Source organism: Palaemon carinicauda, chromosome 15 (assembly GCF_036898095.1).
Source record: "Palaemon carinicauda isolate YSFRI2023 chromosome 15, ASM3689809v2, whole genome shotgun sequence".
In the NCBI taxonomy this organism is placed as follows: domain Eukaryota; kingdom Metazoa; phylum Arthropoda; class Malacostraca; order Decapoda; family Palaemonidae; genus Palaemon; species Palaemon carinicauda.
This window is the reverse complement of record NC_090739.1, coordinates 16,547,035-16,561,053: the sequence shown is the minus strand read 5'-3', so window position 1 is coordinate 16,561,053 and position 14,019 is coordinate 16,547,035. Positions and strand designations below refer to the sequence as shown.

At 35.1% G+C, this 14,019-nt stretch overlaps 1 protein-coding gene across 2 annotated transcripts; it reads left to right on the top strand.

The window, feature by feature from the left end:
- Positions 1 to 2,065: 2,065 nt before the first annotated feature.
- Positions 2,066 to 13,999, top strand: Rpn11 (regulatory particle non-ATPase 11). 2 transcript variants are annotated; one of them, XM_068388156.1, is made up of 8 exons: positions 2,066 to 2,208; positions 6,607 to 6,712; positions 6,941 to 7,090; positions 8,374 to 8,590; positions 9,276 to 9,388; positions 9,566 to 9,630; positions 10,575 to 10,710; positions 13,475 to 13,999. In XM_068388156.1, exons 2-8 carry the CDS (start codon positions 6,620 to 6,622, stop codon positions 13,634 to 13,636), a joined length of 936 nt encoding a protein of 311 aa, XP_068244257.1. In that variant the 5' UTR covers positions 2,066 to 2,208; positions 6,607 to 6,619; the 3' UTR covers positions 13,637 to 13,999. The 2 variants fall into 2 exon arrangements, with proteins under 2 accessions (XP_068244257.1, XP_068244258.1); XM_068388157.1 differs by having other exon boundaries at positions 2,069 to 2,208; positions 6,613 to 6,712.
- Positions 14,000 to 14,019: the final 20 nt, after the last annotated feature.

Here is a 14,019-nt window from a genome sequence, read left to right as displayed (position 1 = left end):
GCTAGACAGGCACACAACAAAAATCTTGATATTAAGCCTGTAAAGATTATTCATGCAAAAGAACAAATCATAAAAAGAATAAGAAACTTTATAGTATCAATACAAGTGTGACAGATTGTGTGAGAAAATGGAGCATGAAATCAAGCCTACGCCAAGAAATGCTTGATTCCTAAACATGGTTAAATTAAAAATAATTGTACAAAACGTTGTAATCACTAGTTATGGTTGCTATAAAAGTCACTATAATGGTCTCATGGATGATTTACTAAAAAACATTTTTGGTTCTATGAAAATAGCAGCCATATCAATAATGAAAAAAAAAAAAAAACTAAAAACCGTTATTGAACTGCACTGGCGGCGTATTATATCAAATCTTAACAATTTGAACTATCCTAAGAATGAAAAAATCCTTCAGAAATATAGTGACAGCACAAATAAGATCAAGGACAAAAATAATGTAGATTGAAATGGTCATGGCGTAACAAAGTCAACGGTGAAATCATATTTAAATGCACGGTAACCAGAATAGCAAGTTGCACAGGGAACTAAGACGATATGCTTACTTCAGCAGAAAATGAGACAGTACACAGAACACACCATTCAAGAAAATTATAAATTTCTCGAAGTTACTGACGAACCCCATGGGTTTTTAATGTGCACATACTGAATGTACTGAATGTGACAGGATTTTAACCTTAAGATATTTATTACGATTGCATTTGTTAGAAGACAAAGAAATCCGTGGTGGTCAGAAAACTGATATTTTATCGAATTCTGGGTGTCTCTTTTCAAGATATTAACGTTTTTAAGAGGCACGCATTTATTAAATAACATTTAAACTTCCCTTTATAGCCGATTTTGATCACAAATTTATTTTGAATTACATAGATTTTATATTTTGTTGACATCACATTATTTCCTTCCGAATTTATTAGGACCAGCTCTATGAAAAATAAAGTTCAATACTCAACTGTGTATGGGAGATGCAAGGCAGTCTGACTATAATGTAGACCTAGTTTATGACATTGAATATTAGTATCAAACGATTTCATCTTGAATTCAAATCACATGTAAAGATGTCTTCGGGATTAGCATTTTGTTTACTGGCTTAATATAGTTTTGTCACACCTTTATACTTCCATTAACGAAAACAAGAAATATAATGCTAAAGGACAAAGGCTTCAATTCCTTAGTACTTGTTTTTATTTATGAAAAATTAAAGAAAACTAGAATTATATTTTTTGTTAGCACAATAAATGTTAAGTCAATTTATTGTTTGATGTTATAAGATTTCCAAGTATAGAAAGGAAGTTTTCTTCAGAACCAATGCAGTTTGAAACCCCATATACTACAAGAGTGTTTTAGGCTTAAGCTAAATAATTGAAAAAACCCCACGTAATATCATATAAGACCAAAGGGTATCAATTAATTAACTTGCAGATTTCTTTTTTTTGTTTCATTCGTCTTGAATGGTTGGTTTCTATAAGGCACGAAAGAGTTTATTATGAGAGATGAAAATAGTTCACGTTAAGACAGATTTATAAAAAATAAAAATAAATGACGAAATAAATTAAATGTGTGTAAAGATCCTAACCTGCTCGCCTTTGGGTAATATGCTAAATATAAACATAAGTCGTTTTATAGTTTATATATATGACATATCTGTTTTGACGTTGTTAATGTTTGTAGAAGGATTTATTGTTAATTTGTTTTCATCATTTATTTATTACCTGGTTTCCTTTCCTCAATGGTCTATTTTTCCCTGTTGAAGCCTTTGGGCTTATAGCATCTTCCTTTTCCAATTAGGGTTGTAACTTGGATAATAATAATAATAATGATGATAATAATAATAATAATAATAATAATAATAATAATAATAATAATAATTTTGCCCTTCGATGTGGCTTTTTGTACTCTTCTAAAAATGATGTCATCTGGGAAGGGGCCATAAAGTTTGTGTAAAAACTCGACTTATACATTTATCTATCTCAGCAAAGAGTCTTAATATTAGAAAGTCAATATGTTTTAATTTTGTGTTAAATAATAACTATATAAAACATTCAGAAGATTTTATTGACTGCAAATTAACTAATAAATATTATTAAGTCGAGAGTCCAACACAGTTGACAGATTTCTGAAACTCAGATTTCGTACATTAGTTTTGAAAGAAGTTTTCTGGTTGTTGTGTGAGCATTACTTCTCGTTTTTGTAAGTAATACATTCTTTGTGATGAATTAAATTAATTTTCTTTTGTCAGATCACTTTATAAACTGATTGAGACCAGTCTAAGCAAGCATAGCATTCGAAAATTACTTAAAATCTAGACTAACCTTCACTCTTTGTATGTTAGTATAGGGTAAGGTTAGCTGTAATTATGCTTTCTTAAGCTGTTAAAACTCGGTTTTATAGCTTTATTTACACCGGTTGGTATGTGTAAGCTTAAACTTATTGGGATATTAGACTTAAAATGTCTTTATTTAGTTACTGCTACGGTAAACATATACATTTGGATATTCGTAACGATATCTTACCTTTGTCAGGACCATGGAGTGTATTGTAGAGTTAGGCTATCGGTAAAGGTGTCTGGTTTCAGTTACAATTTCATCACGATAGATACTCACCAGAACGTCAGCCGGACTAGCCCAACCACATCAGTGGCCTCCCCAGTAAACAGCTTAAACTCACGGTCCCGGGCGGGGATCGAGGTTTCATTGTAGTGTATTACAGGGCAATGTATCTTAGGAAAACTACTACTTTTTTTTATAGGAAAAATTACACATTGCCCTGTAATTCACTACAAAAATACCCTACAATAATGGACCGTATTATCTCCTTGTTTGTTGGATTCCTTTTATTTGGGTACCTCCAAATTTTGGGGTATCCACATCCTATACTCGATCCAAGATAACAATCTTACAGTTTTAAGTTTCTATCTCTGCTTCTGAACACCTGGTAGCACAGTAAGTCCCTTTCACGTATCATTCCTCATATTCCAAGTATCCCTTGGTCTGCTAAAGACCCTTACTTTTAATTCTTTTAAATGAGAAGTATATCCTGTGTATGATAGTGAGTCATAGGCATGTGATATAGTGCGGAAAAAATAGAGAATGTTATCCCGGAGCCTTTGTATATCAGCAGCCAGTTCCTCCCTCTTACATAGAAAATGGGAATTTTCTTCCCTTATTCTAGTCGTTCATAAGACGTGGCTGCTGTAAAAAAAAAAATTTTAATTTTTTTTTTTTACACAAGAACACCGCCTAACTTAAACATCCCTACCTAACCTAACCCACAAGCCGTGTCCTTACCAACTTATTAGTGGGGACTTCGACAACCCCCTCCCTCAGACTGTCATATTCTTAGCCAGCCGTTATCGTACATACACCTCGTTATCCCAACCGGAACTATAGGTTACCGAACTATACTAAGGCCAAAAAAAGATGCATGCAGCCTTTTTAGATTTGCGTAATCAAGCAGCCGCTATCATTGAAGATGGAAATTCCATCCCGTTTTCTAAGGATCCTTCCTAGCTGTGTCGGTCGTCACTCACTAAAGTAAGCGCATAATGTGTTTACATGTTACTTCAGTTATTTAAATTAATCACTAGGTATTGCTCAGTCATACCTCAATTTGCTTGCAATTCAACATTATCTTGGTTATTATTACCCGACAAATTATTGGTATGGGGTTCAAACTAATTTACATATTGAAATATACGGGTTAAAATCATTTTGGGAAATTTCTTCAGATTTAAAATAAAACCAGTTTGGCTAGGCATAAGAATCGACATTTTCTGAGTATAATTATTATTATTAGCTAAGCCACAACCCTAGTTGGAAAAGCAGGATGCTACAATAACAATACCTCCCAAAGGCAATTCAGCCCACATCGAGACAACTCGTCCCTTCAAGACAACTCCACTGATTTTATTCTATTTTATCTTTATTATTTTCTATGTGTAAATATTCAGTTCCACACAATGACTGCTTCAATATTTAAAACATTTATTTACATGAGAAAACAAATGTGCACGTTAGAAACATTTAGGTCAGAATTATTTACAATTAGAAATGAGAATTCACATATGAGAAACATTAAAATCAACCTGCCTACAATATTTAAAAGGTAGTTTATTTACAATGACTGTTTATAGATAATGCTGTATTAGAGTACTTACAGGATTGAAAGTTGTTGAATTCATAATCTTGTGGTTGCAATATCTTCTATTGAAAGGACAATTTTTTCTTGGTGAAGAGAAATAAATAGAACTGAATGGATCATAACTTGATGAAGTGGAATTTGTATTATTATAGTAAAAGATATACAAGCTCTACTAATAAAGGGATTCATATTTATACTGTATAGATAAACTTCTGTTTTCTTCAAAAATTACCCTTATTTCCATCACAAATAAATGGTTAATAAGATATGCCGTAATATATCCTACAGTAATGGGGGCCACCTAGTGAGAACAGGGTGTTTTGGGTGCAGAAAATTTCACTGGGGAATCTGTGAATAATGGTAAAACTAAATTTTTTCTTCTCTCTACATTATTCTCTGGGACGCATAATAAATCCACAAAAAATTACACAAAATATGGGCATCTCTTCCCCTGAAATATTTATTTCACTCTTTTGTTTATATTTTACAAACCACAGGTATTTGCTCTTGTTTATTCTTTTGTGCATAGCTTGTTGCACAATAACGACTTTATACTTCCTGCATAATAGCCCTCCTTTCACTTTCTACCAATGAAATTACTCCTGTTCCATCATTTATATTAGCTCCTCCCCCTACCTTCCTTTACCATGTGACAAGTTTACTATATTTAGACATGTTTGTATGCTTGAGTGACGTAAGCAGTTCTTTGGCACGCCCCGTTTTATAGGACGAATCCTCAGTTCCTTTGTAGTTTTGTTACGTGTTAGTTGTGCATTATGGAACCCAATGTAACAAAGTGTAATGGCTGCCATTGTGGCTATGTGGATGCCTTAGCCAAGTTTCACATTGATTATTACGGTACACCTAGTGTAGGAAATTTTTAAAAGGTCTCTGTGTTATCCCCCAAAGTTTAAAGTGTTCTAAGTGCGATTCTAAGTTAGCTTATCGGGGAGACCAGCACATTTTCTATTGTAACTCGATTGTAAAGATTGCCAAGACATAAAAAGACACATAGGTGTCAATCATAATTATTTGTGATTTACCTTGAGTTTGTGACCTGGGTATTAGGGTCTTGCTCCCAGGATAGGTCTGTGATTTGGATAGGTTTGTAACTTGCAAAGGGGGTCCGGGGGCTTGCCCCTGTCTAGGTCTGTGATCTGGGAAAGTTTGTGATCTGGAAAAGGGGGGTCCAGGGGGTCTCCCCCCCCATGGCTATGTCTATGACCGGGAAGATGGTCCGAGGCTCATGTCCTCCGACTAGGTCTGTGACGTGGAAACTACTAGGTTAGGTTAGGTAGGTTTGTTAGGTTCTGTGGCCTTCTACAAATCTCAAGTCTTAAATCACATTTTTTTTTACTGTATTTGCCCACCCAAAGTCCCATGTTCCCACATGTGTCTGTCGGGAAGGGGGAGATAATGGGAGAACGGCTTATTTGTGGTGGAAATGAATGCCAAATTCGTTGAAAGCATGTTATATGATGAAGGAATAGTTGTCTTTTCTCTCTGAAATGTAGTTCCTTGTTCTATAATTTTACCGTGGAATTAACTAGAGTAGTAAATGGTTGAATAGATAGGGAAACATGATGAACTATTGGGGGATGAGTTTGAGAATTTTTGGAGGGTAAGGATGAAGAGATGAAGGATTAGGATGAGGAAGATTTGGTGGCGAGGAATAGGGTGGAAAGACTGCTTTTGGTGGCGTTGAAGAATTTTGAGCGTGTAGACACATGATTATGTAATTCCATTAATGCCCCCTGTCTGTCCTCTACCCTATATGGTACATGGAAAAATAGCCGTTGTAAAATATTTTTGGGAGCCCACTTCTTTGTATGTGATACTATGATGACTTAGTTTATACTTTAAGTTTGTATTGTCTTGCAAACTTAATACTATGATTAACAGTGCAATGTCGGAGAAATTTATTCTTGATATAATGTATTATTATTTGACTTCTAACAGTCCAAAATTACAGTAGGTTTGGGATTAAAGAATAATATTAAAGGGATCAATATCTCTGCCAAACTATTTTAACAACCATGAAAAAAAGGTCTTGTGTGTCCTGGTCAGTCTCAACCTTCCAAACACCCAAGAACCTTTAACCCTATGACCTTTGTTTTATTTATGCTTTCCAAACTTACCCTTCTATTTAAATAATATGTCTTTGTCTGCCAATCCTGTTGAATACTACTATCTGTCGAAAATCATGTCCCGGCAGAAGTTTTACCAGTTGACAATTGTGTGCAAAGTAAAATCATATATGATGCTGATTTCAGGATTTGGTATGTTATATGCCTAACAGGTACAAATAATGAAATGTTGGCAAACAAAAGTTTGTATTTTGGAAAACTATTTTATCAGTGAACCTTATATTTTGCTGTTTTTATTTAAATTTATTTTTACGCTGAATTTTCATACCTTCCTATTTTCATTATCCTTTCTTTTCCGCAGTTGAAGCTTGAAAATGGATCGTCTACTAAGGCTCGGTGGAGGGTTACCTAACCTCGGCCAAGGTCCTCCGCCAAATGATGCCCCAGTTCCTGACACAGCAGAACAGGTAATCATTTATGAAATGTATAATTTTATAAAATAGTGGATAATGTAGAGTTTCTATTGAATTACATTTTCTCATAAAGTATTCTCTCACTAAAGAATAAAATTTATACAGAAGTCTTATGCTTTTATTATTTACACATCATAGGTAGTAAAGTAAAATTTATTAGTAAAATGTTTAACTGAACTTTCAGTAAAGGTGATTACAAATCTTTGTGATTATCTTTTTCAGGTTTATATTTCATCCCTAGCTCTCTTGAAAATGTTGAAGCATGGGAGAGCTGGTGTACCAATGGAGGTAATGGGTCTCATGCTTGGTGAATTTGTCGATGACTATACGGTTCGGGTAATAGATGTGTTTGCCATGCCTCAGAGCGGAACGGTACGTACGTTTTTGCTATTTTTATTGTATGTATTTGTTTGTGCAACACATGATTTGTGTAAGGTAAAGTTGGTTGCAGTGAGTAATTTGTATCACAGGAAGGAAAATTAGATCATGATATCTTTAAAAAATGTTGAGGCCAATTAGTTGGATAGCTAAATGCTCAAATACTGAACTGTTATTTATTATGGAAATTCATATTTGCTAAATTGTATAGAAAACAGTAGTTATTAAATACTGTTTTGTAATGTTTGTAATTTGGAATATTGTAATAATTTGTTGCATAATTTTATTTGGTTGGTTAATATCACTGATTATGTTTATAAATTATAGAACGGTAAAAGAAAAATTGAATTTTGTTTATTAATCATCTTCAACATAGAATGAGTAGAGTAAAGGAACAGATAATGTGTTGAAGTGCAGTAAAACTAAGAAATAATTCATTAAATACCCTTTACAGTATTGCCATAACAGCTCATTTATATTGTAGCTGTGAGTACCCTTATCTTACTATAAATACTAAAGGTTTTTACACAATAATTCTTTATTTTCTTGTTGATATTGTTTAGGTTGTTTATTCTGCTTTGATGGATCAGTGTTAATTGAAAATAGTCCCTTATTTGTAACTTCTTTCAGTTAAAAGAAAAAAAAAACTTTTTTTATGATGTCTGTTGACTTGAGGACAAAACGATGTTCAGAATATCTTTACCAGTCGTAATTTGCTGTTTTTTCCTGGCCTTCAGAATTTTTAAATAGTAGGAGGAGGACTTAAAAGCTCGTTTATTAACAATGTAGATTATTTTTTTTGAACAGCTGGATGACTTGCTAGTTTTAATTGAATTACATGGTATGTTTTTCATAGGAATTTAGCTCATTTTCACAAAATCAGACACACTTGGTATACAGCACTACAACAGTTTAATTTAATCTGGATGGTGTAAGTTTTCCTCCTTCTAAATTGTATAAAGTCCCCTACTTGAAAACTCTTAAGATCAAAACCTGTGTGGAAAAAATTAAACATGATTGCAGTCCAGAATACATAGCAAATCAATGAGTGTCTTTTATAAGAGCATTTTATTATGGATTGGTATCTGTAAAAATTTGTGATACAGTACATATCTAGGTTAGCTCACTATCAATATTGAGTTTGGAATTATGAGCTGGATGCTTATGCCAAATACAGTATATCGAATTTAGAAAACCCTCTCTTGAAATGAATCTCTTTCCAACGGAACTTATTGCACATCAATACTATATTACAATCCTCATAATTTTCTTTGTAGGGTGTTTCAGTAGAAGCTGTTGATCCAGTTTTTCAAGCCAAGATGTTGGATATGTTGAAACAAGTCGGTCGTCCAGAAATGGTTGTTGGTTGGTATCATTCACATCCTGGTTTTGGATGCTGGTTGTCAGGTGTTGACATCAATACACAGCAGAGTTTTGAGGCTCTATCAGAAAGAGCTGTAGCTGTTGTAGTTGATCCTATTCAGTCTGTTAAAGGTATGTTTCATGTTGCTTGATTTTAAGTGGTGTATATTATATCGTATTTTGTATATTTGTAAGTTAGTTGCTTTATATTTCATTTTATTTTAGCATAGTTTTTTAAAACTTATATTGTATACATCTATTTATGTAAAAATGAATTAAAGTGCTCGGCTACAGATTGCAGAGCCATGAATTCTCTGGAATTATTTACTGGTCTTAGCCCTTAACAAGGATTGTATTACTGATCTTTTTTTTTTTTTTTTTTTTTATTGAAATCTGCATACCTCTTTATTGCTTATGTTATATCCAGAATTTCCATCTCCCACACATTGCCAATGATTACTACACTGAGCTAGATAAGCTCCTGTAATCTTTTTTATCCACTTTAGATTTCTAATAACTACAGACTCGGCACTAAAATCCCGGCATTAACTTGGCCATTGTTTTGATTCTTTCCAGTAGATTTTTTTACTGTCTAATTGTTTTCTTTATTAATGTTTCTTGTTGGGTATTTTATTGAAATTGATGATTCACTGGAATAAGGAGAAACATGTAGCAGAAAGCCAAGTTTATTGCAAATATTCTGTATATATAGTAGTGTTATGTCCTTTAGCTGAAGTTGGTTGGGTATGCTCTCATTATTTGAATAAGAATAATAATCAAACTTTGGTTCTCATGGATGACACTTAATATTTTTCAGGTAAGGTTGTTATTGACGCTTTCCGCCTCATTAATCCAAATATGATGGTATTGGGCCAAGAGCCTAGACAGACCACGTCAAACCTTGGCCATTTACAAAAGCCTTCGATTCAGGTATATTTTGTCTTTACTTTTACAGACGTTTTGATTACTTGCCCATATGACTTTTATATATGATTTATATGGATAAAAAGTTTTGCATACCTATTTTGAATTATCAGTTAGTGTGTTACAATGCTTTTAGCTACTGTAATTTTTGGGAAACCCAATCCAAAATCTTTTATTTTACAGGCACTGATCCATGGTTTGAATCGTCACTATTATTCTATCCCGATTAAATACAGAATGAATGAAAGGTTAGTTCATTAGTAGGGATGATATTGCAGGTGGTTTTCATCTTTTATCTCCATTCATTTTACTTTTACAACTACAGTATCTTTGTTTTCCATTTGGTTTTCCTTATTTATTCATAAATACTTGCTGACAGTTTTGGTTCTTTTGGAGATTTACGTATATCCCCTTTTCTATATATTTTTGTTTTTTTTTATGTTTTATTGTCATATAAATTTTACTATGTGATTATGTTGGATTCATGTGCAGGATACAGTACTTGCAGTATTACTGATCTCTCAACATTTATGATATGAACTGGGAAGTTATTTAATAGGGGGGGGGGGGGCACAGAGGTTCTACAATTGGAAGAAAATAGGGACGTAGGTAAAGTAGATGGCTAAAATGTGGGTGCAGGTAGGGGCCAAATGGACTTTGCTAAAGCCCTTCAATTATGTCCACAGAGCACTACGTGGGGTGCACCGACATCAATTATTGTACAGCCCAAATTGCAAACTGTGATTGCATCCGGTCTTCAGATACTTTAAAAGTTCAGATTTGAGGATTTGACTGAAGTACAACCATTAAAATGCTAGTCCCTCCACGTATCATCTCTTGTATAGCCTCTTATATTTTCTGTGTGTTTTCGACTGCCTTGATGTACTGTACACTGTCTACTCGTGCTGTGCATTGTATATTGTACTCAATAGTGAAGGTTCTTTGCAGTATCCCTTTTACCAAATCTGTAGTGCATTCTCTCAAGAAGCTGTAAACTTTAGCCTTTAATTACATAATATTGTCTTGTTTCTATTTTCCACCCCTCTTAAGATTGGAATTAGGTAATTTGTCAGAAGTAAATAACGATAATATAAAGGTTTTGATAATTTATATCTAGAACATACAGTATACCTCTTTAATTAGTGTCTCTAGTACCATGATTTATCCAATGAATACTACATTTACTTTCCAGAGAACAACAAATGCTCTTAAATCTACATAAGAAATCTTGGATGGAGGGGCTTATGCTGCAAAATTATCATGAACACAGTAGTCTGAATGAAGATACTGTTAAAGAAATTCTGAACTTGGCTACTGCTTATAATAAGGTATGTAAGGCATTACTTATTAACTATTTGTTACATATATAATTTGTTTCCACACGAATATAAACCCTCGTTCCCTATCAGGATTATGATTTCAATAAAGCTGCAACCCTGCTTTTAAAATTTAGAACAAGGTGTTGGTAGCTACTGGCAGTTGCAGCTCCTGCAAGCACACTTGAGTAGGCACTTTTGACTATAGTTTGGCTGTCTACCTTAATTTTTTTCTCATTCAGACTTATTGTGCTTGACTGACCATGTAATCCTGCCCAGGTTCATGAGGAGAACTGAGGTCATCCCAATTCTTTGTGCCCTTTTTCCAGGGGCATGACTGTGCAGTTATCTCCATGTGATGAGTGTTGAAAGAGGAAAACATTGTCTAAGCAGGATCATTTGCCTTCAGGGTCTTCCTCAAATTGGAAGAGGTCCACTTGCTCTCACTTCTCACCCTCTGGTACTCAAGCTTCTGCTCCTCCATTTTCCTCAGCACTGAACCCCATGAAGGATGATAACTCAGACCTGCCCTTAGGGCAAGCTGAAGCTAAGGCAGATTTATCTCCTTCCCTCAGCTAAGGAGGTACTGTATTTATCACCTTTCTTGTAGTAAGTCTGGCCTGGTAATCGACAAAGGCGACACTTCTAAGGACCTTAAGGCCTTCCTTAGGAGTGTAGGGGATTCTGTCAACAGAGAAGGTTGTTGTAAACTCTAACTGTGCTAGGACACCAAAGTCTCTTGCTGCTTCACCCTCTTCCTCTGCCATCCCTGCAGAAGACCTGATGTGGTCTCCCTCCATTCAGGCTCAGCGTACTGAAGGTGTAGTTGATTGTCGACTCTCACCTTCTGTGGCCTCACCTCATTGCCTTTGGCAAGGAAATCTGTGACAAAAGGAAATGACCTCTCCCTGCCTCTCTTCCCAGCCTAATCCTTTAACCTTGACCTCTCCTGTCTCCAAAAAGTGAAGAAAGTACATATATTTGCATGTGGCCAGCCTGCTTCTGTTTCCCCTTTACGTAATGGTAATAGGGATGGCATTGTTCCCCAAGCTTCAAACACACACCTTGCACTTCCTTAGTCAGACGATGAGACTTGAGTGATTCTTATCGCCGAGGATGAGAGAAACCTGATCACAATGCCCAAAGGGATTGCTGTTCATTAAATCTTCACTCTCAGGCATAACCTGTGTATGCCTAAGATCCTCTTGTGAGGATTCTTCACTTACAAGAGTACCTTAAGCGCACAATCTTTTGAGGATAACCATACGCATTCACGATTGTCTTGTGAACGTTTTACGAGTTCACACGCAAGGTCTCGATACCCACATTCACCTCTACACACATGATCTCTAGTAAGGTTATACATACTTTAGAGCTTCTTGCTCCCAAATCCTCATGTGCAAGATCCCTGCATACAAGAGATTTGCGTGAGCAATCCCCACGCACAGGTAGTAAGTCCATACGTAGCTCCATCTTGAACTAGGTCTCAACAATCTAGACACAAAAAAACCTCATGTCTTGAGACTTCATATTATTATTATTATTATTATTATTATTATTAAATGCTAAGCTACAACCCTAGTTGGAAAAGCAGGATGCTATAAGCCCAGGGGCCCCAACAGGGAAAATAGCCCAGTGAGGAAAGGAAATAAAGAAAAGTAAAATATTTTAAGTATAGTAACAACATTAAAATAAATATTTCCTATAAAAACTATAAAAAAAACTTTAACAAAACAAGAGGAAGAGAAACTAGATAGAAGTGTGCCCGAGTGTACCCTCAAGCAAGAGAACTCTAACCCAGGACGGTGGAAGACCATGGTACAGAGGTTATGGCACTGCCAAAGACTAGAGAACAATGGTTTGATTTTGGAGTGTCCTTCTCCTAGAAGAGCTGCTTACCATAGCTGAAGAGTCTCTTCTACCCTTACCAAGAGGAAAGTGTGTTATATCTCCTCAAGCAAGACCGTACATGTTACATCTTCATGAACTAGAACCTTACTAACTATCCCTATGTGCTAGATCTACACAAACCAAAGCCATACACACTGGGTGCCCAGGTGCTAGATCTTAGACAGTCCTCGAAAGTTCTGCTCTTGTTCCTCCAGTTAGGCCAATTCGCATTAGGGCATATTATGACCAATCATCATACGATTGTTCGACTTCTGTTAGTGAGAACCTGCAGTAGTCACTTGGCACGAGACAGAACTCGTAGACCATGTCGAGTTAAGGGGTGGACTCCTTTGTCTTGTGTCCCTAGGTACTCATTGGAGTGACAGGGAGATCAACAATAAACAGGCAAGGAAGACAATTATTGTCTTCTCAGTTGGAAAAGACAAGAAGGTCTTCTCACCTCTTCAGACATACATGCGGTTGTTATCCCATGATCCCTTCAGTGGTACAGCCTTTTAGCCTGTCATCAAAGGCATGCAGAACAAAAGGCACCTCTAGGGCTAAGGAGAAACAAGCACTTAAGCATCTGCTTTGACTTCCTCAGGATATTGTCCAGGACTGGTCTCAAGACTAGAGAGGAAACTGGAAACCTCAATGCCCTTCTTCCTCAGTATGTGTGTGAAGGGTTTTGGTTTCTGATCTTGTGTGCCTGTTTAGTCCTTTAGGACAATGATGTGCCTTTGCCTCTACTGCTCATTTATGACCTTAAAAAGTATAAAAACTGTTAGGTGATTTACATGTGGAATTTTTCAAAACAGTGTACAATAATTCCTATTTTCTAGACTACTATATTGTCTATTTACTGTATACTTTCTTTTTATTTCAGAGTTTGGAGGAAGAAGAGAAAATGACACCAGAACAACTAGCCATCAAGAATGTGGGTAAATTGGACCCCAAGAGGCATTTAGAAGATAAAGTTGAAGTTCTGATGACGTCGAATATTGTACAGTGTCTTGGTGCTATGCTTGACACTGTTATTTTCAAATAGAAATTGATATAGTGTGGAAAGTTTTATATGTTGGATTTTGGGTAACAAAGGTGTTAGTGCTACTAAATATTGAAGCTTACTGTTATTTAAATTTGTCTTTTATCTTTTTATTTTAGGAACCTCAATTGAAGCATATGTTTTTATTTAGATACCTTCCTATTTCCATAGACAATGTACAAGTAAATTTAGAATAAGAACCAATTATTTTTTTTTCAACTTTCGTCTGGAGTTTAGTAAAATAAGGTGGACTAGACATATTTATTTAACATTACACAATGTTTACAACACAAGGAAGACATTATAAAAATCTGTACCAAAATTAAATATTTTCAATCTGCTCACTTAATAAAACATATTAAACCATTAATTCTTTTACTCAGTGT